The 25,271-nt window shown below is 44.3% G+C and overlaps 1 protein-coding gene across 1 annotated transcript in view; it reads left to right on the forward strand.

The window, feature by feature from the left end:
- Positions 1–746: 746 nt before the first annotated feature.
- Positions 747–25,271, forward strand: part of PCBD2 (pterin-4 alpha-carbinolamine dehydratase 2) — a gene marked incomplete at both ends in the record, with an annotated part of 43,741 nt that continues 19,216 nt past the window's right edge. The window contains 2 exons of the mRNA XM_084251785.1: positions 747–830; positions 4,018–4,149. Coding sequence (XP_084107911.1) covers positions 747–830; positions 4,018–4,149 — 216 coding nt within the window. The remainder of the gene's footprint in view (positions 831–4,017; positions 4,150–25,271) is intronic.

Raw genomic sequence — 25,271 nt, forward strand, 5'->3', positions numbered from 1 at the left:
ACACATAAAAGAAGGAATACCCATTGCTCAAGAAGAAATGATACACAAGGACATTTCTACCCACGCGTGGCCCGGAGGGCCTGCCCGCGCCGAGCCTGTGCCCCCGAGGGGCGCGCTGCGCCCGCCTTCCAGGCAGCCTCTCCCCTCCGGGCCGGGCCAGGCACTCCCGCCGACCCTGGGCAAATCTTAGGCGGGAGCCGCGGCTCGCTGCCCACGGGCCCTGAGGTAAAGGGCGCTGTCCCGCGACTACAGCAGGGAGCGGCCCCCAAGCACCCCTCTTTGCGCGCCTCTCCCGGGCCCTGCCCGCGGCAGCGACTGTTCGCCCCCGACCCGCAGGAGCCCAGCCGGGCCCGCCCGCCCGCCCGCCCGCCCGCCCGCGAGGCCGGCTCCCTGAGGGGAGAGCCCGCGCTCCAGCCCCGGCACGAAGGACGCCCTTCGCCGCCCCCGGCTGCCGCCCCCCGCACAGGCGGGAAAACCCGGCGCCGGGGCCGCGGCGGAGCGCGCGGGGGGCCTGCGGGGTCCTGCCGCGCCGCGTCCGTCCGGCCGCCAGCCGCAGGGCCGCGCGGCAGCTCCCCGGTGCCTCCCGGGGGCCTGGCCGCGCCCGAACCTGCGCGGCGGGGTCGGGCCGGGCGAGCCGCTTGGGCCGAGGCTGGGAGCCGCCCGCGGGGCGCCCGCGCGGAGCCGGCCCCGAGGGGAGACGCGGGCGGCGCGCAGGCAGCGCGCGGGGCAGCCCTCGGCCGGCGGCCATGGCGGCGGCGCTGGGCGCGCGGGGGCCGGCGTCGCGCTTGTTCGCGGCTCTGCTGGGCCGCGGCCCGAGCCTCGCGGCCATGGTGAGTGCCGAGGAGCGGGGCGGGAGGAGGCCAGCCCCGCGGCGCCGGCGGACGCCAGTGGCGCCGGCACCTGCCCGCCGCGCGGCGGGGCCCGGGGGTGGCGGCCGCGGGCTCTCCCGGTTTCCTCTCCGCGGAAATCCCGCCGTAGTCAACGGAGTTGCCAGACGAGGTCGAATTTCGCTTGTTTGTTTGAGAGTTTTATTTTTATTTATACAAGAGCTGGGGTACAGGCCAGGTGCGCGGGAGAGTGAGAGGATTCACCAGAGACAGAGTGAGGAGCAGTGGGGAGCAGAACAGGCAGACTGACTGAAACACACTGCCGAGGGGGGCAGCGGGGGAGACAGGAGAGGTCTGCCGCGCCATGGGGGTATCTCGCCGGCCGGCCGGGATCGAACCGCCGCTGCAGAGGCTGCGGACAGCTTCTCAGCGCGGCGCTCAACTGCCTGTGTCACCAGGGGGACCCGAATTTCGTTTTTTAAAAAGCAGTTACAAAAAGCAGTTGTAAAAGTATGTCAAGTGTAGGGTCACTTGATGTGGCTCGAGGGCTTGGAGGTTGTGTGCTCGGCCAGAGCCGCAGGGCCCTTCTCTGTCAGGGCGAGTGCGGTCAGCGTGGTGAGCGACTGCAGAGTTAACGTGTGTTTTGGCGTTCCTTTTCTGGAGGAACTATTGATAAGTTTACTCTTTTTTTTTTTAATTTTTTAATGAAAGCGATTTTTGACACTTTGGGGAATAGGGTCAGTTTTGTCTTTTTACAAATTTATTGGGGTAAATTAACTGAGGGAAAGTTTTAACATGCAGCACCACCTAGTGGGGAAATGTTGCATTGACCACAGTATTTCATTTTAAGTTACTTAGGAGCCCATTTGGGTGTTTGAAACTGTTTTTTTGATTTTTAAAGACTTATTTGTTTATGCATACAAGAGCGGGGGTGTAGGCCAGAGGTACAGGGGTGGGGGTGAGAGGATTCACCAGAGACAGAGTGGGGAGCAGAACAGGCAGATTGACAGAAACACACTGCGGAGGGGAGAAGCGGGCACAGCCAGAGAGGTCTGCTTCGCCATGTGGGTCACCTCACTGGCCGGGGATCGAACTCGTGCTGCAGAGGCTGTGGATAGCTTCATAGGTTTCGTCTTAACCACTGCGCCACCAGGGAGGCCATCCTTCGTTGCCTTTAATATGAAAACACAAGTTGAGCGCTTACTACCTCCTAAGTGTGGCTGAAGGTATACTGCTACCCAAAGTGTTGGCAATCAGGTAAAGTCGTTGTGTTGGGGATGAATGAATAAACCAGTATCATTTGAGTGGCTGCCAGGTACAGGACTCAATGCTTTCACATTGAAGATCTCTTTAATTTCTGCTTTTTAAAAAAAACCTCAACAGGTAGATATTGTAATATCCCCACTATAAACATAGGGGTCCTGGTACTCTGAGAGGCTAAGTGACTAGTTCTGCATCCCACTGTTGAAAGCAACACATCGATAGGCCTTGAGTCTAGTTCTGCTCTCAATCCTGTCCCTCCCTTCCTGTCCCACAGAAAAAAAATGAAGCCCACCCCAAAGGTTCTGCAGAAGTGTGTCCCCAAGGGTGCATTTCCTGTTATATAGATGAAAAGGCTCCTTTCACAGCTCTAGACCATCCCTGTTCCTAGTCAGACATCTGGGATGAGCAGAGTGCATAACATTGACCTCGATGGAGATGCGGGTGATGGAGAACAGAGCAGACAGTTCAGAGAGCATTCCAGAGGCCTGTGGCATTACCCACATTATCCACAGCATGATTAATAGTTTTCACTGCGGCTCCTGAATGTGGACACAGATATTTCCTTTTCTTTTCTGAAATACTCTGTGTTGACGTAAAAATACTTAATGTATAACAAGAATTTGAGATTATTTACTACAGTGGATCTTGATATGAAATCTTTCAGACTCATTGCAAAACTAATCAATAGCGATTTTGGTACTTAATAGAAATGGTTTCTGATAATAAGCCTTTAGATATTTTTATCTCAGGTATTTTCATTTTTCTCTTATGTTAGTTGTGGGGGGGAAGGTAACTCACCTGGCATGGAGTCTAAGAAATTGGTTCATTATCATTTTTTCCCTCTTTTTTTTTAGAGTAAGTTGTGTTAAAGTAAGTTTACTTACTTTGTCCTCTGAATTACGTTAAGGATTTCTGAAGTGGGAATGAGCTGCAGTTTCAATAGTGGGGTCCAGCTCAGCCCCTAGTTGCCCTTTGATGAGAGACTTCTCACATTTCAGTCTGAATGACAGTCCCTCTCTCACTTGAGCCAGGTAACCTGCAAATATGTAAGGCAGAGGTCATTGAGTGGCGCTTGTGCTGGATGAGAACTAAGCTCTGACTTCTACTTGAGTGTCTTAGTCTTCTCTCTGGCCATGATGTTGAGAGTTCTTTCGGTTAAAAGCAAATAGCATGGCGTGTGCAGGCCTGTTAACCAACAGCACCCTGGACTTAAGATGTCATCAGCAGGGTGACTAGGAACAAGGCGGACAGTGTGCTTTTTGAACTGGGCAGTGCTTGGGCCAGAGTGTGGAGAGAGCTTGTCTTACTGGTACTCAGAAAACTCACTTTGCTAAGACAAGGGCTTTTTACCTGTAGTTCAGAGTCTGGATCCCCAGAATTATGCAAAATCTTATGTCAATGTGCAGTTGATTTTTTTTCCTTTTGGGGACTGGTTTTCATCACATCTGAAAAGGGATAGTGAACCCTGATAGTTAACACCCATGTGAATAAGCAGTGAAGACTTTTAAGGGGGTGGTATACCCAAATTGCAATAGACCAGGAATTTGTGCCCCAAATTCTAATTGTGGTCCTGCCAGGGTTTCCTTGGGTGGTTGTGTTTACCTTAGTTACCTTAGTTCCCCACATCCTGTAAAGCTGACGGATGGTAATGTCCACTTCTAAAATGTAATAAACCAGAGAAAGCAAAATATAAATTTTGAGGCATCGTGTCCAAGGTATGAGACAGCATACCTTGAAGGCAGCTTATTTGTCACAGAGCTAGCTTTGTTTTTGTCTTCCTGGAGAGAAATTTATATTTTGTGAATAATGAAACCAAAGATGGTGAGAATTTGTTGCCCTTGGGACTTTTCTACATCTGTACATAAGATAAAGAGCTGTAAGCAATTAAATCTCTACATTTTGGATATTTAATATGTTCTTTTCATAGTCAGCAGATGCTCGCTCGTTGACAGCAGAGGAGAGGAACCAAGTTATACCTGACCTTAAAGCAGCGGGATGGTCAGAATTAAGTGAGAGAGATGCTATCTACAAAGAGTTCACCTTCAAAAATTTTAATCAGGTAATTATTACATGTTCTTGTTAATGTCATGGTCTGTTTTCGTCACCTTAGGTAGTACTGCTGCTCGCCTTGTCCTTGTGTGGCTCCAGGATCCAAATCCTCTCTTTTTTTTTTTAAAGATTTATTTTATTTATTTATGCATACAAGAACTGGGGTGTAGGCCAGAGGTGCAGGGGTGAGAGGATTCACTAGAGACAGAGTGGGGAGCAGAAAAGGCAAATCCACTGAAATACACTGCTGAGGGAGCAGTGGGCAATACAGGAGAGGTCTGCTGCTCCCTGGTCGGGGATGGAACTCATGCTACCCTGGCTGGTAATAGCTTGCTAGCAGTGAGACTTTAACCCCTGCACCACGAGGGATGTCCAAATCCTCTCTTTCTGGAGAATTCATGTATAGTTCCTTGATCCTTCTACCCTGTTGCTTCCACCCCAATGGGTGATTTTCAGCTCTAGGGGAAGGGATGATATGTGTCATTTGGAAACTTACGTTCTGCAAGTACTGCTGCTTTAATTTGGCATTTGTTAAGATATTTAGTTGAACATTAAAAAAGAGAGTGAGCTTTTTGTGTTTATCAGAAGAGAAATGAGTAAAAGTGGTCCAGAAGTATTTACCCCCTACTTGACGGATTTCCCTTACCTTTTCTTGACAGTTGTCAGGTGTTCTTTCTTCCTGTGGTTGTATTCTTGTTTCTAAATTATCTCCTGAGCTTCACCTTCTCCCAAGCTGTACCTCTTCTCTGAGTGGCTCCTTTCCCCAAACCAGCCCTTGGAGCTTTGCTTAAAAGCCAACCTCCCCCTAAAGACTCAGTCTTAGCAAGGTAACTGTTACATTAGGCCCCACCCTGTTTATAGAGTCATCTCCCATGACTTACCTTTCACATCTTACTTGGTTGCATTTATGTCAGGTCAATGCTTTTGTCTATTTCTTGTTTGTTCAGTTAGTTTGGTAATCCTCTGGACAGATACATTGGTTTTATTTATTTAGGTGTCAGCTTGAGAAGTCACAGACCATATTTGCTTAAATAACTCTATTGTACCTAACACTGTTCTGGATAAAAACAGGCACTTGATAAATGCAGACATTGATTACAGTATATGTAAGTTTCTGCATGGGCATATGAAGGCCAGATTTCTACATGTTTCTACGTATTTCTTGAGTAAATGCCATTGGCTCCACTGAGCTGTAGTGCCCTATTTTTCTCTTTATTCATCTGGCTGCCAGCCTTCTTCTGTGTCTCCAACTCCTAAAGGAACACAGATCAAGCCGACTCTTGGTCCTATTGCCCCACATGCTGGACAGCTCTTGTCAGGGGCTTAGCACTCTGTGGCTGGTGGCAAGGAATCCCATTGGTACAGTAAGCTTGTGCATAAACTCTAGGTAGCATTTTCCAAGCTTATTAAAATTCTTACATGTGTATAGCCTGACTTCTTTAAGCTAGGGCTAATTTATTGGACTTGAACATGTGGCTTAAAGTACTTGAGTCATGTTGCCTCAGGCTCTGAATCGGTCGTTCAACTCCTTGCTGACCTTGTGCTCCAGGTAACTTTGGAAATGGAAGGGGAGGAAGGTACATTGCATCCATGATTAATCATGACATTATTCACTGGCATTCACTAGACAGCCCTTGCAATTCCAATGTTTAGGGGAACGAGACAGATGACAAGAAAATCAACTGGTATCAGGAAACGTGTTCAGAGGCCCAACACCGATGTTGTGTCCTGGGTTCAGGTTCCAGCCAGGCTCCTATGACTTCCGCCTGCACAATGGCCTGTAATGTCAAGTGATATCATGGCAGCTGTTATTGCCCACAGCCCAAGACCCCAGCAACACACCAGTGCTTGAACACCTTGGTCTTGTTGCCTATTGTGGAACACTGTGGGAACTGTGTCAGACGTCAGTGGTTGAAAAAACAATGATAGATACCACAGGATATGGGTTTGCGTTAATGATTTTAGAGCGTTTTCAAGGAATCAGGACTTTGCTCTGGGCTGCTGGCTATCAGAATATGTATAATTCTGTGATTTAGTTTTTTAACACATCTTACCTATAGGGAAAATAGGCTAAAATAGGCCAAAGCTGGAACTGGTAAAAAAACAGTAGTCACTGAGCTGGGTGAGGGATGTGTTTGGCTTTTTTTTTTTTCCCAAGATTTATTTTTATTTACTTATGCATTCAAGAACTGGGGTTTAGGCCAGAGGTGCGGAGGGTGAAAGAATTCACCAGTGACAGAGTGGGGAGCAGAACAGACAGGTCCACTGAAATACACTGCTGAGGTCTGCTGCGTCACGTGGGTCATCTCCCTGGCCAGGGATTGAACTCGTGCTGCGGTGGCTATGGTGGATTGCTCCGTAGTGCTGAGACTTAACCCCATGCGCCACCAGGGAGGCCCTGGTTGGCATTCTGTGGCTTAGACTATGTTTGTATTTTGTCTATGTTTAGATGTCATTACTGAGTGGTCTTGTTTTTTGTCTTAATCTATCATGGTCACAGAGTGACCTTGTCTGATGTCATTTCTGTTGAATGCCAAGACCTCTTTGATGGCCCCAGGCCTGCCCCCAGGTGTCAGGGGCTGTTTTTCTCTTTCACACAATTGATGTTAGAATGATGACCCTCTGGTGTTGATAGAGTTCACTTGCCTTTTTTGTTTAGGATTGAAAAGGTACTGATTGTTTATTATAAAACAATAATATTAAACATTGAAATAGGATGACATAAGAAATTTTTTCATCGCAACTACTTTTATCTTTTTTCCTATTCTGTTGTGTCTTTTCTCCATAGATTTATATCTCCATAGATACAGATACGTTTATTCAATGTGATGATTGTATGTGTGGTATTATTTAAAAAAAAAAATCAGTTTAATTTTTTTGTGACAACTCAGTAGATACCTAATAAGGCATCTTCCTGTGCCAAGCACTGTTCTGGGCTCATCTAGCTCCCATTCTAGACGATAAGCAGATGAATATATAATATACGTGTTTGCTAAATGAATAGATAACAGGATTTCAGGTGCTGTTAAGTGCCATGCAGAAGAAAAAGGTAGTTTCCTGAGGGGTGGAGGGGTCAGGGTACTCCTTAAGTGGAGTGGAATGAGCAGGCTTCTCTGGGGAGTGGACACCTGCAGCGTGCACGTTGTGAAGGAGCGCAACAGGGGAAGGCCCAAAGGAAGAGCATGTCAGATGGGGAGGATAACAAGTACAAAATTCCTGAAGCAGGAATGATCTTGGCGTGATTGAGGGAGAGCCAGAAGGCCCGTGGACAGAGAAAGGAGGAGAGACTAGTGGGAGATGAAATTTAAGAAAGAGAGGCCAGAACTGGAGCCTTGTCTGCATGGTAAGGAGTTTGGATTTTATTCTGTTGGAGGATTTCAGTCACAAATTGCCATGACTTGGTTGTTCTCAAGCGAGTACCCTGACTGTTCCCCAGGGACTAGATGGTAGGTGGGCAGGTGTGGAAGCAGGCGGATGCGCAGAATGCCGTGGGAGTAGGCTGAGCGAGAGATGTGGACTATGGAGGTGGCAGTGGGGTGGAGAGCAATGTAGACTTCCTCATATGCCTTCAAGATGAAACAGTCAGAGCTTGCTGGTAGATTGGGTGTGGGGAGGGGAAGGGAAGGTCAAGGATGATACCAAGACTTTGGTTCTGGCTGTAGGGCAGAGGGTGGTACCATTGGTGTCGTCTGCACTGGGGTAGAGGTGGGAAGCTGGGTAGGGAAATGAGAATCTTGCTTTGGCTTTGTTGGCTTTGAGGTACTTATTAGTCACCCGTGTGGTGATATCAGGTAGCAGTAGACACAAAAGTTCAGAGCTCAAGCTGGGGAAGTAGTTTTGAGAGTTGTCACAGCAGGTAATTGTGAGCAGAGTCCTGGACTGGCAAGAGAGCCCAGGGAGGAATGGGCTGGTGGAGGGGCAGGCCTGGTATATTCTCCATGACAGCGAGAAGGCAGAGAATGTAGGTATAGATGTAGGTAGGTTGCTCCATTTGTCCTGGGAAGAAGTGCTTGTTTCTCTTCCAGTTGTATTTTTTTTTTTTTTAAAGATTTATTTATTTGTACAAGAACCGGGGTACAGGCCAGATGTGTGGGAGGGTGAGAGGATTCACCAGAGACAGAGCAGGGAGCAGAACAGGCAGACTGATGAAATACACTGCTGAGGAGAGCAGTGACAAGACAGGAGAGGGCTGCCACACCATGTGGGACCCTTGCCGCCGGCCGGGATTGAACTGGCACTGCAGAGGCTGATAGCTTCACAGCGTGGCGCTCAACTGCCTGCACCACCAGGGGAGGCCCTCTTCCACTTGTTTCTGTATTTTCAGTTAGGTCATCAATTGACAATGAGCTGAGGTGGGAGGAAGGCGCGCTGGAGATCAGGGGTGATAGGAGAAGGAGTGGAAGAGTCATCTTGAAACTAACTGGGAAACTGGTGGGTTGCTGTGTGGTCCTCAGTGTCCCCACAGAGATTTGTGGTCAGATATTTAAAGTGAAGAATTTGTAGTTTGTCCAGCTGAGTTAAGCTGCTTGGGCATGGCCTACGTGTAGAGTTGGGCTTAACAAGGGTTGAACTTTTGCCAAATGAGTGTGATGTCAGAACAGAGGGGTGAGGGAAATATGGGTGTCTGCAAGGATCAGTTTATAGCTGGAATGCAGCTGGAGTCCAGCCTGGTGAGGAAGGAAGTACCCCTGGGGGCCGTGATTACCAAGTTTTTAAAAGCACATACCCAGTGTCCTAATCTAGGTATTTGTCTTCTAGATATAATCCCGCCTGTGTGAAAAGTGAATCTGAGGATGGCCATCATGGCCTTTTGGGCCGGTGACTTAGAGTAAGTGGGCTCTTCACATGCACGCACACATCTTCCTCCCACAGCCCTGCCCTAGGGGAGGTCAGTGCGCCCGTGGCCTCCAGAGGTAGCACCTCGCCTGCCTCCAATCCATAAGCTGGAGGAGCTACATCAGAACAGAGGACCCCCTTTCTCTCTTCAGAGAGTTGGACCCATATTGGGTGTTAACATATATAGTATTTCAGTGTTTGCTGAACATACAGGTGAAAAGTATGTTCTCTTTCATTTGCTCAATAGGATAGGGACATTTTTCACCTCACTTTTTTTTTTAAGGTTTATTGTATTTATACAAGAGCCGGGGTACAGTCCAGATGCGCGGGAGGTTGAGAGGATTCACCAGAGACAGAGTGGGGAGCAGAACAGGCAGACTGAAGAAATACACTGCTGAGGGGAGCAGCGGGCAAGATAGGAGAGGTCTGCTCGCCATGTGGATTGTTCCGAGGCCAGCGGGGATCGAGCTGGTACTGCAGAGGCTGCGGACAGCTTCACAGCACTGCGCTCAATTGCCTGTGCCACCAGAGAGGCACTCACCTCACTTTTGATGTTACTTACAAATCTTCAGGAGTAAGATTACACTGGGTCAAGTGTTACACATAGCTTCCTTATACAGTGTGTGTAAAGGACATCACAGGTTTGCTTTGGAACTCACATTTCTTTCATGAAGAAAAAGAACCATACATTTTAGAAACATTTTCAGTGATCCTGGATGATAAACCTATTTTTTCAATACCTTGAGTTGTTCTGGGTTTTACTATAATAATAAATAACCAGCAAATTACACTTGACATTTTTTTTTCTAAGTGATTTTATTCCAAGATGTAATTAGTTTCAAATAGTCCACAGTGTCTGATAGTGCAGGTGAGTGCAAATATAAATTAGAGATTGTAAATCGAAAATCCCTGAGGGATTCTAACACTGCAGGCAGAGGAGGTGGCGGTAGATCTCCTCTGCCATTGGTGCGGTTGCTTGCCCACTCACTCCCTGGTGCTGCTGCCCCTGCCATGTGCTGTGGCTGGTGGGTCAGTGACAGTGACATGCAGTGAGCAGTCAGCATGGCGGTACCAGGACTGTCGAGAGGAAATGTCTATACTTAGAGTGCTTGGACTCAGGTGGTGTTGGCGTTTGTAGAAGAGTTTTGCTTTTTTTCTGTTCACATAGACAGAGGGAGAGGTCTCTAAGTGACATATAAACTTGCTCTGAGATGTTTGGCAACTGCAGGATGCCCACGTTGGAAGAACAAAATGCCAGTAAGCGTCCTATAGAGGTACATTTTGTTATGCGTTATTGTGTATGGGGACAGGCAGGGAAGTCTTCCAAATCAGAGGAAAATTTAAGCATTAGAGGAAGATGCAGAAAGTGAAGCTTCGCAGCCCAGGAATCAGCTACTGTGGATGCCAGCAGGGGGAGCCCTGCAGGGCAGGAGCCTAGGCTGGCCTGGCAGCAACCCCCCAGTACCCCCTACCCTGGCACTACCTCCCCCAAGGCTGTCCTCAGCCTCATTCCTGGTACTGGAGTGACCCTTTTCAGTATGGAAGTGAACTTGGTATCAGAAATAGGGCAGCAGTGGTGGTGGAACACACATTGGTTTGGTGACTTTTGGGTGATGAAGAGTTGACGCATTCAGGGTATAGGGCATGACGAGTTTCCAGTCACAATGAAGAGCACTTTTTTTTTTTTTTTTGAAGAGCACTTGTGACACAGAGGAAAGGGGCTGAGCTTTGTGAGGCAGAGCTGCAAGTCCCCATGTTCCCAGAAGAGCGCCTGTATTTTGTGTGTGTTTTCTTAGGTGGGCCTGCCTGGCAGGGTGTTCAGTTTTGTTAGCTTGACCCTATAACATGGCACTTCTCATGGCTCAGTCTAATAACTTGTCAGAGTGCTGTATCTCTTGCAGTGCAGGGTCTAAGGTTTATTTGTTCTACATCTTGTTCATCACATTTCGTTGCTGTCACTGCTGATATTAAAACATTTCTGGAGCGGGAGTGGGAGGCGCTGTCGGATGGCCTCTGCAGTGGAGGTAGAGGTGGTGGGGTGCTGTGTAGCTAGCAGCAGTAGCACCATATGTGAGTTTGGGGTTTGTAAAATGTTGCTCTTCCGGTGCCCTGGAGCTCCTGCTACCAAGCCTTCGAAAGTTACTGTTGCTGACTTACTTTATAAAAATGTTTTATTGAGGAATTTGATAATAGGCTTATGGTTAACATTTTGAAACACTTAGTGAAGTCAAGTTTCATGACACCAGAAGACAGACGGCTGTTAATGAGAATCTTAACAGTTCTTTGCAAGACATGGGAGAGGTCTCAACAGCTCTCAGGGACAGATTAGTTTGGGTTTCATTGGTCATCGGTTGTGTGCCAAAACTTGATCCAGTCCGAGTTATGAGCCAATAACACAATAAACTAAACGTCCCGTCTGAACATCCCCCTTAAAGGAGGATGTTCACTGCCTGTTTAGAATGAGGACGCACCCCCAGAGAAGGTGTCCCCGAGGCCTAGGTGTCATATAGATCAGATAGCGTCATTTTGCTTTTAAAGTGTGGGCTACTATCTGTGTGACTGGAGGCTAAGTGAAAACGGATGTGCTTGTCACAGGCCATCGCTGGGGCTCAGTGCACGCTGACCGTCTTTGTCACTGCCGCCTGGAAACCAGAGCAAGCATCCATCGTTGTTGGAATGGAGAGTAGAGAATGCACGCTTCTGTTTTAGCAAACCTTGCCTAGAGCTTGAGAAGCTAATGAAAATAGCTGCGTGGTATGTTCATGCTGGTGCTCTCTTTGGAGTTATTCCTGGAGTTGCCGGGAGCTCTGGACGGGACCATACCGATGTTGTCAGGTGGGAGCTGGGTCATCAGTGTGGGTGTCCTCACGGGTAGGGAAACTAGAGCCTAAAATGTTATCCTCTGGAGTCTTGCTTCTGCTGTTTATGTCGCCCAGTGGGGTCAGGCCTGACGTGGATTTGTAAAAACACATGCATGAGATAGGCGAGGGGAAATGTAAAGCAGGTGTTAAACATGCAGGTAGGACACCGCGCTGCTGTGTGAAAGTGCTGTGCTCATTACTCCGTCCTTTAATAAAAACGGGCTTTTAATGGCATCATTTTTTCTTAGTCATATAGTAAATCTCCTGTTTACAGAATTTAGCCCAAGCATTTTGTAAAAGTCAAACAGCCAAGAAATATAATTTCCTCAAGTCTTTGTTTTGCCCTTTTACAGATGGCATAAAATCAGGTGTGTAAAAAATAAAAAGCCTTTTGAGCTGACGTGAAAGGTATTTCAGATTTATGCTTTGCAGATGATATTTGTATGATTAATGCATTCATTGCTATTTTTATTGCTTTTCACAGATAATGTACATGATGCATGGAAAACGTTGTGGGTTTAAATCTTTGCCAGGTTTAGACTGTGAATATCAACAGATGTTATCATATAAGAACTATAATTATTATAAAATAAAAAATTTGTCATGAAATGCATTGACATAAATTTCATTTATGTAAATTGTTTTCATTAGTATAAAACCTTAGTGTAGCTGTTAGGGTTTGTGAAGCACTTTAGATGAGATTAACTTGGTATAATGTGGTCACAAATGGGTTGCTTTAAATTTAACTGACAAGAAAATAACACTCAAAAGTTAGGAAATTACTAAGGTATTTGTGTTCAGCCTGCATTGCTGGTACAGCTTAAGTAGGTTGAATATGAATTAACAACAATGGACTGCTGGCTCAATAATTACAGAGAATAATTTAAAGGAGACTTAAATAATAACTTAAAAGCAGTTTGGTCTTGCACTTTTTTGTTCTGTTTTTCTTTGCTATGCCAGCCCATTGCTTCAATACCGCTGTTATCAATAGTGCTCAGGTTTGCAAAGCAAGTTTTGTCAGTAGAGTTTTGGTGCGTCAGGGCCATGCCATACAAACTTAAGGTCAGCTGTTTCAAAGTATGGGTGTTGGGTGCCTGATGGAGTGAGTGACCACGTTAACTCTCCCTCTTTCCTTAGCAGCAAGTACAAGGCTGCCCTCAGGAGGCACTCACCTTCCGGTGTGCTCAGTGGGTGAGAACCTTCTTGTCTGGTGCGTGCTCTGTATTTGACTTTTTTCTGCATCCTTTGAACAAAACAAAGCAGTGAATCGTTTCTCCAGTTTTGCAAGTAATTGTCCATCACATAGCCATTTGACCTGGATATTCTAACCAACATGGTGAATTTTGTACAATGCTGAGCCAGACTGGGATTCTGGGGTTGCTTGTGGTCACAGCAGGTCATGTCACAGTTAGGAGGTGCCAGACTCACATCTCTGGTTCCACCAGCAACGGTTTTAGATCTTACTGTGTATGTAGGGCAAATGGAGACTGCTCAAGGTTTTGCACCATTGGCCTCAGTGACTATCATCTGCGGCCTTGAGTGCAGGAGTTGCTTGGGTGCATGGGCTTGGGGTACACGTGCCTGATGGTGGACATCTGGAGTATGGTGTGGGCATGTGGAAGTGGGTACACCTGAGCCTGGAGGCTGACCATATAAGGGCGGTGTCACAGAGGACGGGCTGTGGCAGAGGACTCTGGCGGAGCACGGTGGAGAGTCGTGGTTCAATGCAGATGAGAGGAAGAGACTAGGAGAGAACAGAGAACGTCAGGGTGAGCCCAGAGAGAGTGAAGATTCGCTGGAATCTTCACTTCAGGGGCCTGGAATAGCTGCCAGCCTCCTGGCCTCCCAGGCCTCCTGCCTGCCCTGCGCTTGGTTGCCTCCTTTGTAAATGCTGTAGAGAGACATTAAAAGTCTGAAAAAGCCACTGAGGGCTTTAGGACGCATCTTCACCCATCTGCCTGGATCGATAGAAAGCCTGCTCTGTGCCTTCCTGCCACAACACTGTGGTACTAAGAGGTGTTTTTATTTTTGTTTTCTAGGAGATATTTTATTTTACCATCACTACCTGTTGGATCACTTTTCTGCTTAAGTGGGTTCTTGACCATACTTCCCTGAGAAAGGAACTATTCACCAGCTAAAGCAAACAAAGCTGTACTTGTTTAGGAGTAACCCAGGTATCAGTGTTGAGCAATCAGAGGTCATTTAATTGTATCGTTAAAATCAGGCCTATCAAAACAGTAAATGTGGCTAATGAATCTGTTTGCTCTCTTGCTGTCAGCCAGCTAGGCAGGCTGTGCCCTTCTACCCTATCATTCATCAAGCTGAGTTCATGCCCTGTCCTGGCTCTGCTGCCTTGGCTGGGGACATGTACCAGGAGCCCTGGAGCAGACCCAAGTGCTCTTCCCACTGGGAGCCCACCTTCGAGTCTGGCTCCATTGGGGTCAGGGAGCCTTGGGAGGTGCTTGAGTAGGCACCCTCTGAGAGGATAGCATTGTTCTGTGGCCAAGGTGTGCAAGGAGGAAGATGCAGAAGTACATGGTTCTTTTTCTGCCCAGAACTCCTAGTTTTGTTGTGGAGGTAGCACATTTTTTTTTTTTTTTAGAATTTTTTTTTTTAAGATTATTTATGCGTACAAGAACTGGGTACAGGCCAGAGGTGTGGGGGGTGAATGATTCACCAGTGACAGAGTGGGGAATAGAACAGGCAGACCAACTGAATACACTGCTGAGGGGAGAAGCAGAGGAGTCAGGAGAGTTCTGCTGTGCCATGTGGGTAGCTCCCTGGCTGGGGATCGAACTTATGCTGCAGTGGCTGCAGAGAGCTTCATGGGTTGCATCTTACCCCTTGCGCCACAGAGGGCCTGAGGTAGCTCATCTTAATTATACAAATGTTGGCTTTTTAAATTGCCAATTTAATTAGACACTAAAATGTGAGTACTAAGCTGAAGTAGATGTCCTCCAAGGTCACTGCCTGGAGAAGAATAGTTTTGGTCTCCAAAGGTATGATTTTTTGTTTGTTTGTTTGTTTGTTTGTTTGTTTGTTTTTAAGGGCATGCACTAAGAGGGGCCAGCAGAGGGCATAGGTCAAAGACAGACAGAAAAGATGCATCTTACTGGTACCTGGTGGGGGAAATGGTTCGGTGAGCAGGGCTGAAGAATGCAGGGCGGGTGCTTGTGTTGCTCTCTCCCCTTGGGTTTGACTTTATCTCAGTTTCAGAGGATCTGAAAGCAAACCCTTGACTTCCCATCTTTCTTCCAACTAGCTTGTTTCAGCAGTACCACCAATCTCTCAGGCACCCAGACCTGAAACTGAAGAATTACCTTCTTTTTTTTTTTTTTTAAATAGAGGCATGCTTTATTTATTTATTTATTTGTTTGTTTTTTGTTTATACATGCACTGGGTACAGTCAGAAGCGCGGGAGGGAGAGAGAATTCACCAGAGCCAGAGCGGGGAGCAGAGCAGGCAGAAGGACCGAAGTACACTGCTGAGGGGAGCAGCGGGCGGCAGGAGAGGTCTGCGCGCCATGTGGGACCCTCCTCCGGTGGCCGGGGAGCAGCCGGGGATTGAACCGGCGCGGGCAGCTTCGCAACCCAGCGCTCAACCACCGCGCCACTGGGGAGGCCCAAGAATTACCTTCTGATCGGTCACCAACACCTGGTCATTCTTCCCTGAGTGTCTTTCATAAGTTCATGCTTCTGGTCCTGGTGCACTGCCCCACCCTTGGAGTTCCATGGCACCATCCTGGCAGCTTTTTATCTTCATACTCTGTCTGCCTGCATGTGCCCCAGGGCTCATGTGTTGTGACCAGTTTGGCCTCTGTTCAGAAAATCCAAGTTCCTTCCTTTTACATCTTAGGAGATACCATCTCAGAGGTTTTCAGAGCTACCTATGACCTGTGGTCAGGCCCTAACCCTGTTTCTCATGCTTCTCTGAAGAGGCTCCTTCACTCTGTGAGACATAGAACCTGAGAGTGACCTAGTTGCTCCCTCTCTGGAGAAGTAGGGAAACTGAGGCTCAGACAAGGAAGCACAAAACATTAACTGCATTCCAGAACTGCAGCCATGACCCTCAGCAGCTCAATTCATTTCTTTCCTACTTTTATTTAAGTTCTTTTCCCCCACTATGCTCCTTCCTACCTGGAGGAATTGGGTGGTTTGAAGTGACATTTACTGAGGTGGGGAAGATTGGGAGAGGGGTGGAGATTAAAATTTCTAGTTTGGACATTGTGAGTTGCTCTGTGACATTCCGAATGTCAATTTTAAGAAGGTAGTTTTATGTATTGTTAGGAACCCACAGTATAGATCTGAGTTGTGGGTAACTGGGGAGTCACAGGTATGTATGGAAAAAAGCCAAGATAATAGGTGAGATCACTCTGGAAGAAACTAGTATGTAAAGGAAAGAACGTGCAAAATTTGTTTTATTTAGGGGTTGAATAGAAAAGGAGGAGCTGGCAGAAGAGTGAGAGAAACTGGTAGTAAAATAGGAAGAAAATCAGGTCCCTGCTATGTCACAGAATCCAAAAGAAGATAGTGTTTTAAGAAGGAGGGAGGAATCAGTTCTGTGGAGACTCCAGGTAAGATGAGTAACTACGGATCACCACTGGGTAAAGCAAATGGAGGCCATCAGTGACCATGGCAAGGGCGGCTTGGTGGATGGGGGTTCAGGTCAGCCTGGAGAGGACGTGGGGCTCGTGTGTGTTTAGAAGTGTGTCTTTAGAAGTCCTTGTAGCCACAGACACCAGTCTGTTGTTCTTTCCATTTAGAATTCAGCCCTTGGGTTTCTCTTGGTGGTGGTGGTCTTTCAGCGGTGATAATAAACCTTGAATATTAGAGCTGGAAGAGATGAGGTCTGTGGGTGAAGTGGGATGCTCAGGTTAATACTAAACCTGTGGAAGAATTAGATTGTGATGAAATGCAACTTAGGTTATGCAAAAGAGATATGCAATTACTCTCCTCTCTCTCTCATAGAGATAAAAGAACCCTGAGAGCAGAGGGAGTGTGCTGTGTACATTGTGCGCACTACCCAGCCCACTGTCACTATTTCTTTACTCCTGGACATAGATGGTTCCTGATAGTGTAGGTGGCCACTAAGGTGCTGTGTGTGATGGGATGTTCTGTAGTGACAGGGGCACTTCCTGGAAGAGCTGCAGTGACTGTGCCTTTGTTCTGCAGGTGGTTTTGAAGCATCAGAACAGGAAAGGGCATTTTTAAAAATTGTCTTTGATTTTGAGAGACTGAGGCTGATGCATGTCAGTATTTTGACTGCACAACCTCAGCTACCCACAGCCAGTCTTGTGAATATGGCCGTGCTGAGGGCCCATGGTAGATTTTTCAAGACTATAGGGAGACTGCCTTAGGCCTTTCTACCTAATATAGTTAAGTGTACATTTCTTGTTTCAAGCCAGTTCTTGAGAGCAGACTGGGGTTGTGTTGTATACAGATCCTTTTTCTGATCTAGTACTCATGGCTAATTTTTTTAAAAATCATAACTCATTGGAGGCCTCCCTAGTGGTGCAGGCGGTTGAGCGCCGCACTGTGAAGCTGTCTGCAGCCTCTGCAGCACGGGTTCTATCCCGGCCAGCCGGCGAGAATCCCACATGGTGAAGCAGATCTCTCCTGTCTCGTCTGCTGCTCCCTTAACAGTGTATTTTGTCAGTCTGCCTGTTCTGTTCCCCAGTGAATCCTTTGTCTGTCTCTGGTGAATCCTCTCACCCTCCCGCACATCTGGCCTGTACCCTGGATATCTTGTATAAATAAATAAATAAATCTTTTTAAAAAAATCATAACTCATTGGTATCTAGATAGAAAAGTTTTAAAATTTATTGATGACTTTTTTATAGGAATGATTTTTAGAAATTCTGATGTGAAAATGTTGCTTTAATGCCATTCTATATATAGGTAATTCTTCTTCTTCTTTTTTTTTTTTCCTTAAAAAAAAAAAGAAGGTGGGAGGATGAGAGGATTCACCAGAGGCAGAATGGGGAACAGAACAGGCAGACGACAGAAATACACTGCTGAGGGGAGCAGCGGGTGCAACAGGAGAGGTCTGCTGCGCCATGTAGGATTCTCGCCAACTGACCAGGACTGAACCCGCACTGCAGAGGCTGTGGACAGCTTCACAGCGTGGTGCTCAACCACTGCGCCACCGGGGAGGCCCTATTTTTCTTTTTTCACCTGAGATGCAGTCAAATCAGTTTTTGTGATGGTTTGGAGAGTCACAAAGTACTTTGTGAACTAATGAGTGCTGGAGAGTCTAGTCAGTCTTAGTAGTTCATTGTTAGCTGATCTCTGAAATAACTGAAAGCTTTTAAAGCTCCCCAGCAGCCTCACAAGGTCAAGTGGTAGTAACCCCATTTTGCTAATGGTGACAATAGTGAGGGAATTTAAGGAACCTCCTCCAACTTAGGGAAGAGCAGGCCGTGGTCCTTTGTTCTAAGTGGAGGCTTCCCACCATAAGGCGACAGCTTGTCTCAGGCTCCAGTCTGTATTTTGCAGGGTTGTGCAATGATTTAGGATGTGGATTGCAGTTTTTGTTACTAAAACATTGTTAGCAATGTTCTAGGCCTTTGAATGAACAACTCGGCCATTCAAAATTGAGTCTGCTTCTTTGTTCTATTTAGGAAATACTCCAACATACTTACTTTGGAGGGCTTAGAGGAGATTATATGTTCTTTACATATTTTGAAGAAAAAGGTAGCCAGCTATTGATGGGAATTTGTAAACTGCTACATGATTCTCCATCCCCTGTCTGAAAGCTTTAGTTTATAATACTTGATAAGTGTTTTGTTCTAAGTCAATCTAGATTGGAGGTCAGCGAGCATGATGAAGGCCATATATGACATACCCACAGCAAACATCATACTCAGTAGTGAAGAATTGAAAGCTTTTCCTCTGGGATTAGGAACAAGATAAACATGTCCATTCTCACCATTCCTGTTCAATATGGTGTCGGAAAGTCCTAGCCGGAGTAATTGGATAAGAAGAGACTATAAAAAGTATCAAAATTGGAAAGGAGAAGTACAACCATCATTTTTTGCAAATGTCATGTTAATACACAAAGAAAATTCAAAAGACTAGTAAAATACTATTAGAAACAATAAATACAACAAAGTGGCAGGCTACACAATATACAGATGTCTGTTGCCTTTCTGCATGCAAATAATGAACTAGCAAAAAGAGAAATCAGGAAAACAATCCCATTTACAATTGCATGAAAAAGTATTAAATATCACTTTGAGGTCAAGTTCTCTCTGGAAGGGGATGTCACTTCCTGATAAAAGGTCTGCAAAAAGCAACCAAATAAGAACTCCACATAGAAAAGATAAACCTGCTTTGAGAGACTGCAGCTTCCTGAGCCACTAACCATATAACTTTGAATACAGATGTTTAGGTAGGAGTGCTGGTGTAATTTTGGTGTCTTGAAGTGAATTTTTTTAGAGGAGATTATATGTTCTTTGCATATTTTGAAGAAAAAGGTAGCCAGCTATTGATGGGAATTTGTGAACTTATTTGTTGAAAACTGCAAGCTTTAAATAGGAGGGATTAGCATTTGTGGATTACTTATACCCCACAGAGATCGTTCTTCAGGGAATGATACCATCATGTTACATCTGTGTGGCATGTTTACCTTGTTAATGCCTACAACTTTTTTTTTATCTTGATTGCAGAGTTTGCGTTATAATTTGGAAAACACAGAAAAATCAAAGAAGAAAAATATGCCTGTAATCCTTCTGCCCACTTAAAAGACAGTATGTGTGAATGTGTATTTTGTGAGTCTGTGTGTATATATATAAATATATGTATATATATTTGGGGTGATATTGTAGAATTTTTCCTCAAGTTGCTTTTTTCACTTCATGTATGGTGAACATTTTTCCCTATTAGTAAAATATTTTGCTTTATGATATTTGTTGGTGGATAGACACAAAATTCCATGGAATGGAAAGGCAACACTTAATTAACCAATACCTTTGTATAGTCACTAACCATCTTTACAGATGGGGCTTTGTGAGCCTGTCTTTTCTCAGTGCACCATATAAATGCTGTTGGTTGATCACAGAAGTATCAGAGAAGTCATAGCAGGTTCTTCTTGCTGAAGATACTTTAGGATCTTGACACCCATTGAAATCAGGCATGGAATCTGGTACTTGTCAGAAAAAAAAAAAGAAAGAAATCATCACCTAGATTGAATTGATCTATTAAAGCTGAAAAATCAAGCCTTTCAAATCACTCGAGAAGGTCAGAAGGAAAATGTTGTTACAGGGCTTTGTAGCTAGTATTCTCACAGCTTAGTGCAAGGGTGTAGGGAATATTTTCATAGAAATGTTTCTCTTTTAAAGATTTTTTTCAGATAAAGAAGGCTTGTTTAATTCGGGAAGTTATTTCATAGGAAATTAAATCTTTGTAAATCCTCTATTCCATTTCCACACTTGCCAGTTCTCTTGCAAATGATGACTTTCGAATGTTTCAGGAAGGATTTCTTAAAAGGAAACAGTTCTATGTTTTGCACGTGATCATTTTATTTTTGAATTGGATAGGTAAGTGAAACGGTGTTTTCTCTTTGTGTTTGTCTATGGGTCAAGCTCAAATGGTGATTTCTTGTGGTGATTTTGAAAAAATCTGGTGAGAATGTTTTCTTGGGCATCTGAATGACTCCAGAGAACTTAAATAACAACCATTGATGGAGAGTTGTTGGAGAATTAATTGCTGCTGCTTAAAGATCAGTAATTGTTACATCTTGGTTTGGTATGCTTGGTGGTGTCTAATTATGTCTTGTGCCTGGGAACCATGAAAGAATTTTCTTTTCAAGTCTTAGTGGATCATTTTTTCCAACACTGATCAAAGGTTTGAAAACTAGTATTATATACATAGCCATGGTATTCATAACTGTCTTACATTCTTAATCTTCTGGGCTATTTGCTTGAAATATATCTACGCCTCTTAAATATTGAAAGTATAATATCCTTTAACCTGCAACTGCAGAGTTAAAATCAATTTTATGTGAAATATTTAGTTGTGGACCACATCTTCAGCTTTTTATATGCCACAGTGGTCTTGTTTTTTTCCCCTTCCATTGTCTGATAGTGAGGTCATTTTCAGTCCTCTGAGAAATTCTATTCCCAGCCAGATGCGGCTCATATATTAAAAGTAGCACCTGTGGCTAATATCACAGCAGCTTACCATAAATTTACATGGTAACTAGGATTATATCTGTCAAGACTGTTAAAAAACATCTAGATTTAATTTGATTTCCAGTATTGTAGAAGCTATCCAACATTTTGCTTCATAACTATATTTTAAAAGTTAAAAATCACTCCATTGTTAAGTTTTATAGCACTCCTAGTGCCCATTAAGTTGATTTGTTCAATGGAGGTCAGAGAGAAGCAACTCGGCAACATTAAGATCGGAAACCAACCCATTTGTGACAAATTTAGTCCTTTCGTGTGAATCTTCTCAATGTCTCTGCACTGATTGGATTCAGGTGTAGCTTATGTCAGTAGCATTTAACCTCAAAAGAATGAGCAATGTGATTGGGTTGTTGTAAATTATGGAGCATTTTGCCTTTGCTTGTTTAAACCTAACTGATGATTCTGCTGCCCATGGCTTGCGACCCCACTGCATCTGCCGCTAAAGGAGGCGTACAGGTTTAAAGACATCTTGGAGTATTGGGGTGCATGCCCTTGCCCCTTTCCCTCCTCTGGGTGACCCTTCCTAAACGGTTTTATTCCCCGTTATCCTTTGAGTCATCTCCCACATGTTAAGATTTGCACACCTGCAGTTATAAAATTATTTCGGGGTGTCATTATATCATGTTGTTCACCAACTTTCCAGCATTTATGAATACAATAATGATTCACTGTAAATCAAGATAATTTATACGTTATGGAGAATCTGCTCCTATAAGTAGGAATTGAATGATTAATTTCTTTGGTGTCCTCCCATTTGAACACGGGTCCTGAAAAAGGTAACTGGCAACATACTTCTTTCTGTTTGTCAATTGAAGTCCAGAACTGAATTAAAGTATAAGTTAACTTTCTCGACGTTTAGTATTTTAGGACAGGTAAACAAATATAAGCTAATTTAAAAAATAAACGACATCTTTCCTGTAATCAGTAGTTGCATTTGCCTTAGCGAATGGTCTTGCTCTCTGAGGGAGAGAGCTGTAGGGGTTGGCACTGAGGATGGGGCAGCCAGCAGTTCCTCAGCACAAGTCCATAACCTGAGTGGGCATGCTCACCTTACGTTGGAACTCCATGGGAAGGCCCTTTCTGCTCTGATGGTCATTTGCTGGAGGAAGGTTTGGAAGCTTCTTTGAACTTGACCTCAAAGTGGAATGGTAGCAAGAATTACTATGGTGAAAAAGTTGTGGTGATAGATAAAATGATTAGGGTGAGGTTAAAGTTATATACATTGTTATCAGGTATAATTAATCACTTCATGGTCTAAAAAAATGCTTTGGTGATCAGTTTGGAACCTTGTAAAATACTTTTTTTTCCCGTAAATTGTGACATCTCTTTATTTTACGCCTGGAATAAATTTAGCTCCTAGGATAACCTTGGTGCCCCCTGTGAACTGGATTGCTGTGGTGGCTTCTACTTGGGCTTCTGTGGGGAAGAGTGACAATACAAGGTGGGTGTGCCCAGCACCAGTCTCTCTCTCAGCCTTTCTGGATTGTTTCCTCCTCTGCCCCCTTCACTTCTTACCAGCTCTTCACAGTTGACCTTTCTTCTCCCACCACACTGTGAGCTCCTTGAGGAACAGGGACTGTGTCCCAGGGTCTAGTGACTTGGCACAGAGCAGCAGAGTGGTAATCATGTACGTCCCATACTTTCAGGAGCAGACTGTTAGGAAGATCCTGTATGAACACAGAGAAACATAAGAAATTGATAGCTTGTTTTTCTGACCACAATTTTATTCTCTTCAGACTTCCTTGCAGTTAGAAGCACTTTTGGTTTTTTTTCCTGAAGGTGTCAGTTGAGTTCTGAAGTGAACAGGAACGATGAGATTGCTGGTGCGGAGGCTGCCCTTGCCTGAGCCGCTTTCAAGATCCCTGGATTTAACCTGCAAAGGCCCCAGGAGCAGCGTCTGTCTAAAACCATGACCTTAGAAGGCTGCTTTTGAGAATACAAATAAAACTTATTTAGAAAACCTGCTTACTGCAGAGAGAAGTATAATTTTCTCTCAACTCAGAAATGAGTTAAATCCTGAAATAATCTTAAAGTTGAAGTGTACTTTTATCATTCATTATTACCTTAAGTGGCTCAGCTATGGGAGAAGTGGCTGATTTAACGTCAAATAGAACAGTTGTATAAATAACAATATGTATAAAGTACTTTTGCATATATTGACTTATAAGGCAATATTTAGCTTGCTTCTTTTATAAGTAATGTTGAAAAATAAAACTAGTGTTAATTGCCTTTTTATTTAGAATATTAAGCCACGCAGAACAGTGTTGTGTAATTGCTTTCACAGATTATAATATATGAGTAAAGTATACATTTCTTCTAGTGAAATTGTCATTTGGCAAATTTTGGCTATAATACGATTGCTATTTGATGAGCAAATATATTCATTTTACGTGAAAAAATTTTCATTCATTATAGCAACAAACATTTAAATATATGCAACTTTTCCTTCACTGAATATGCAAAGATTTATTTTTTGAAACTTTGTTATAATGAGACCATGTTATATATAAATCTAATACTGTAATATTCTGGCACTGTAATTAAGAATGGCTTCTGCTGGTTAATGCTGGGACGAAGCAGAGAAGAAAGTTACAATACACTGCCTATTTACAAATTAACCATTACCTGCCAAAAGCACATCAGACCCACACAGCGGACATCCGCTAATCCAGCGGTTAGCCGTTCCGGGCTCTAATGCACACTGTTTTACACGTTAACGGTTTTGAAGTTCCAGGCCAAAGCTGACCTTTCACATGTGCTCCGTTCACAGTAGGAATCTCCACTCACTGCTTCCTGTCAGAATGGATTATGGTGACACAGCCCAGGGCTCACTTTGGCTGCAATTAAGTTTTTGATCAGAATTATTTCGTTCACAAACAATCACATTTGTTAAAATGTTACATCTGTCCTGAAAACCACTGGCAGCCTCTCAGTTTATCAGTGTGATGTGAGTGTAATTCTTCATTTGTTTTTCATAAAATGGCGAACCGTCTTATATATGTTACTTCATTTTTTTCCCCTCTTGCTGGTTTCTGCCTTTCATTTCGTTGGGTTTGGAAGGAAACTCTGTCTTGAAATTAGTGTGAATCTGTTCATAGGCTTTGGGAATTTGAAAGGAGTTGGTTTTGGTGCAGGACAAAATTATCCATTTGAGCCAAGACTGAAATATTATTTCCAAAAGTTGTTAGTAAAGATTTTATTTCTCACGCAAGGAAGCATTTTAGCTTTGTGAATGTGGGGATGCAGGTTTTGAGTCTCCATCCGCAATTCCTGTAGTTGTCTTTGCCTCTGGTGTCTGCTGCCTTTCAGTATCATAAGGCACGTCAGGACCCATCCCTGTGGCTGTCGACTTTGGGTGCTAGAAGTGAAACCAGCTGTGGCTTTATTAGCCTTGCCTCTCATTTCATAGTTTTTTGACTTAGTTTTTAAAAGTCATTTTCTGACTAAGATATGGTAATGGAGATCTACTGAATTTTTTTTTTCCACTAACCATTTTATGTTTATATTATGGTGTGGGTATCAGTGGAACTTTTGGGTGGGTTTTATAGTTGATTTTTGCTGTGTCAGGTGTCACCCTTTTGTGAGCCCTCCCACTGAAGAGACTGTTGACAGAGTAGTTTTGTGTGTCGGGTGGGTACTTTGGGAGCGTAGAAATAGATTTGACTAGGAATGGGAATTAACCTTTGACTTAATTTTGTGCAAGAGCAGAGGCTGGGAAGTTGAAGCTGAAGTTGTGTTGGGGGGAAGGGGAATAATAGAACTAAGAGGTTATGAAGCTAGAAACGCTTAAATGGTGTCTGAAATGCAAGCATTAGGTTTAGAAATTTTAATTACTTAAATAATATATATAATGCTATTAAAGGAATTTATTGCCAGGTTTAAAAATATTGCATTAAAACCAAAACCATTTCACATTGTTTTGATGTAACCAAATTTGTTTACTACTAACTTACAAGTGGCAAAAGGGGTTGCACAAAAAAACTATTTAGCTATAATTTTTAAAGCTTTTTAAATAAAGTAGGGACAACTTCTAAATTCATCAAAGTCTTTACTTGAGATGATATAAATACTGGCTATTTCATTTAACCTTCCTTTTTTTTTTCCTATCAGATTTGGAAGCAGATTTTTCTTAAACTAAAGCCGTTGTAAGCATGTTCTTAGTTGTAAAAAATGCTGTATTTGGAATATACTTGATCGTATTTACTGTTTAAAGGAAATACCTACCTAGAACCTTCCAAAAATAGGTAC

The sequence above is a fragment of the Talpa europaea genome (assembly GCF_964194135.1).
Source record: "Talpa europaea genome assembly, chromosome: 13".
Lineage (NCBI taxonomy): Eukaryota > Metazoa > Chordata > Mammalia > Eulipotyphla > Talpidae > Talpa > Talpa europaea.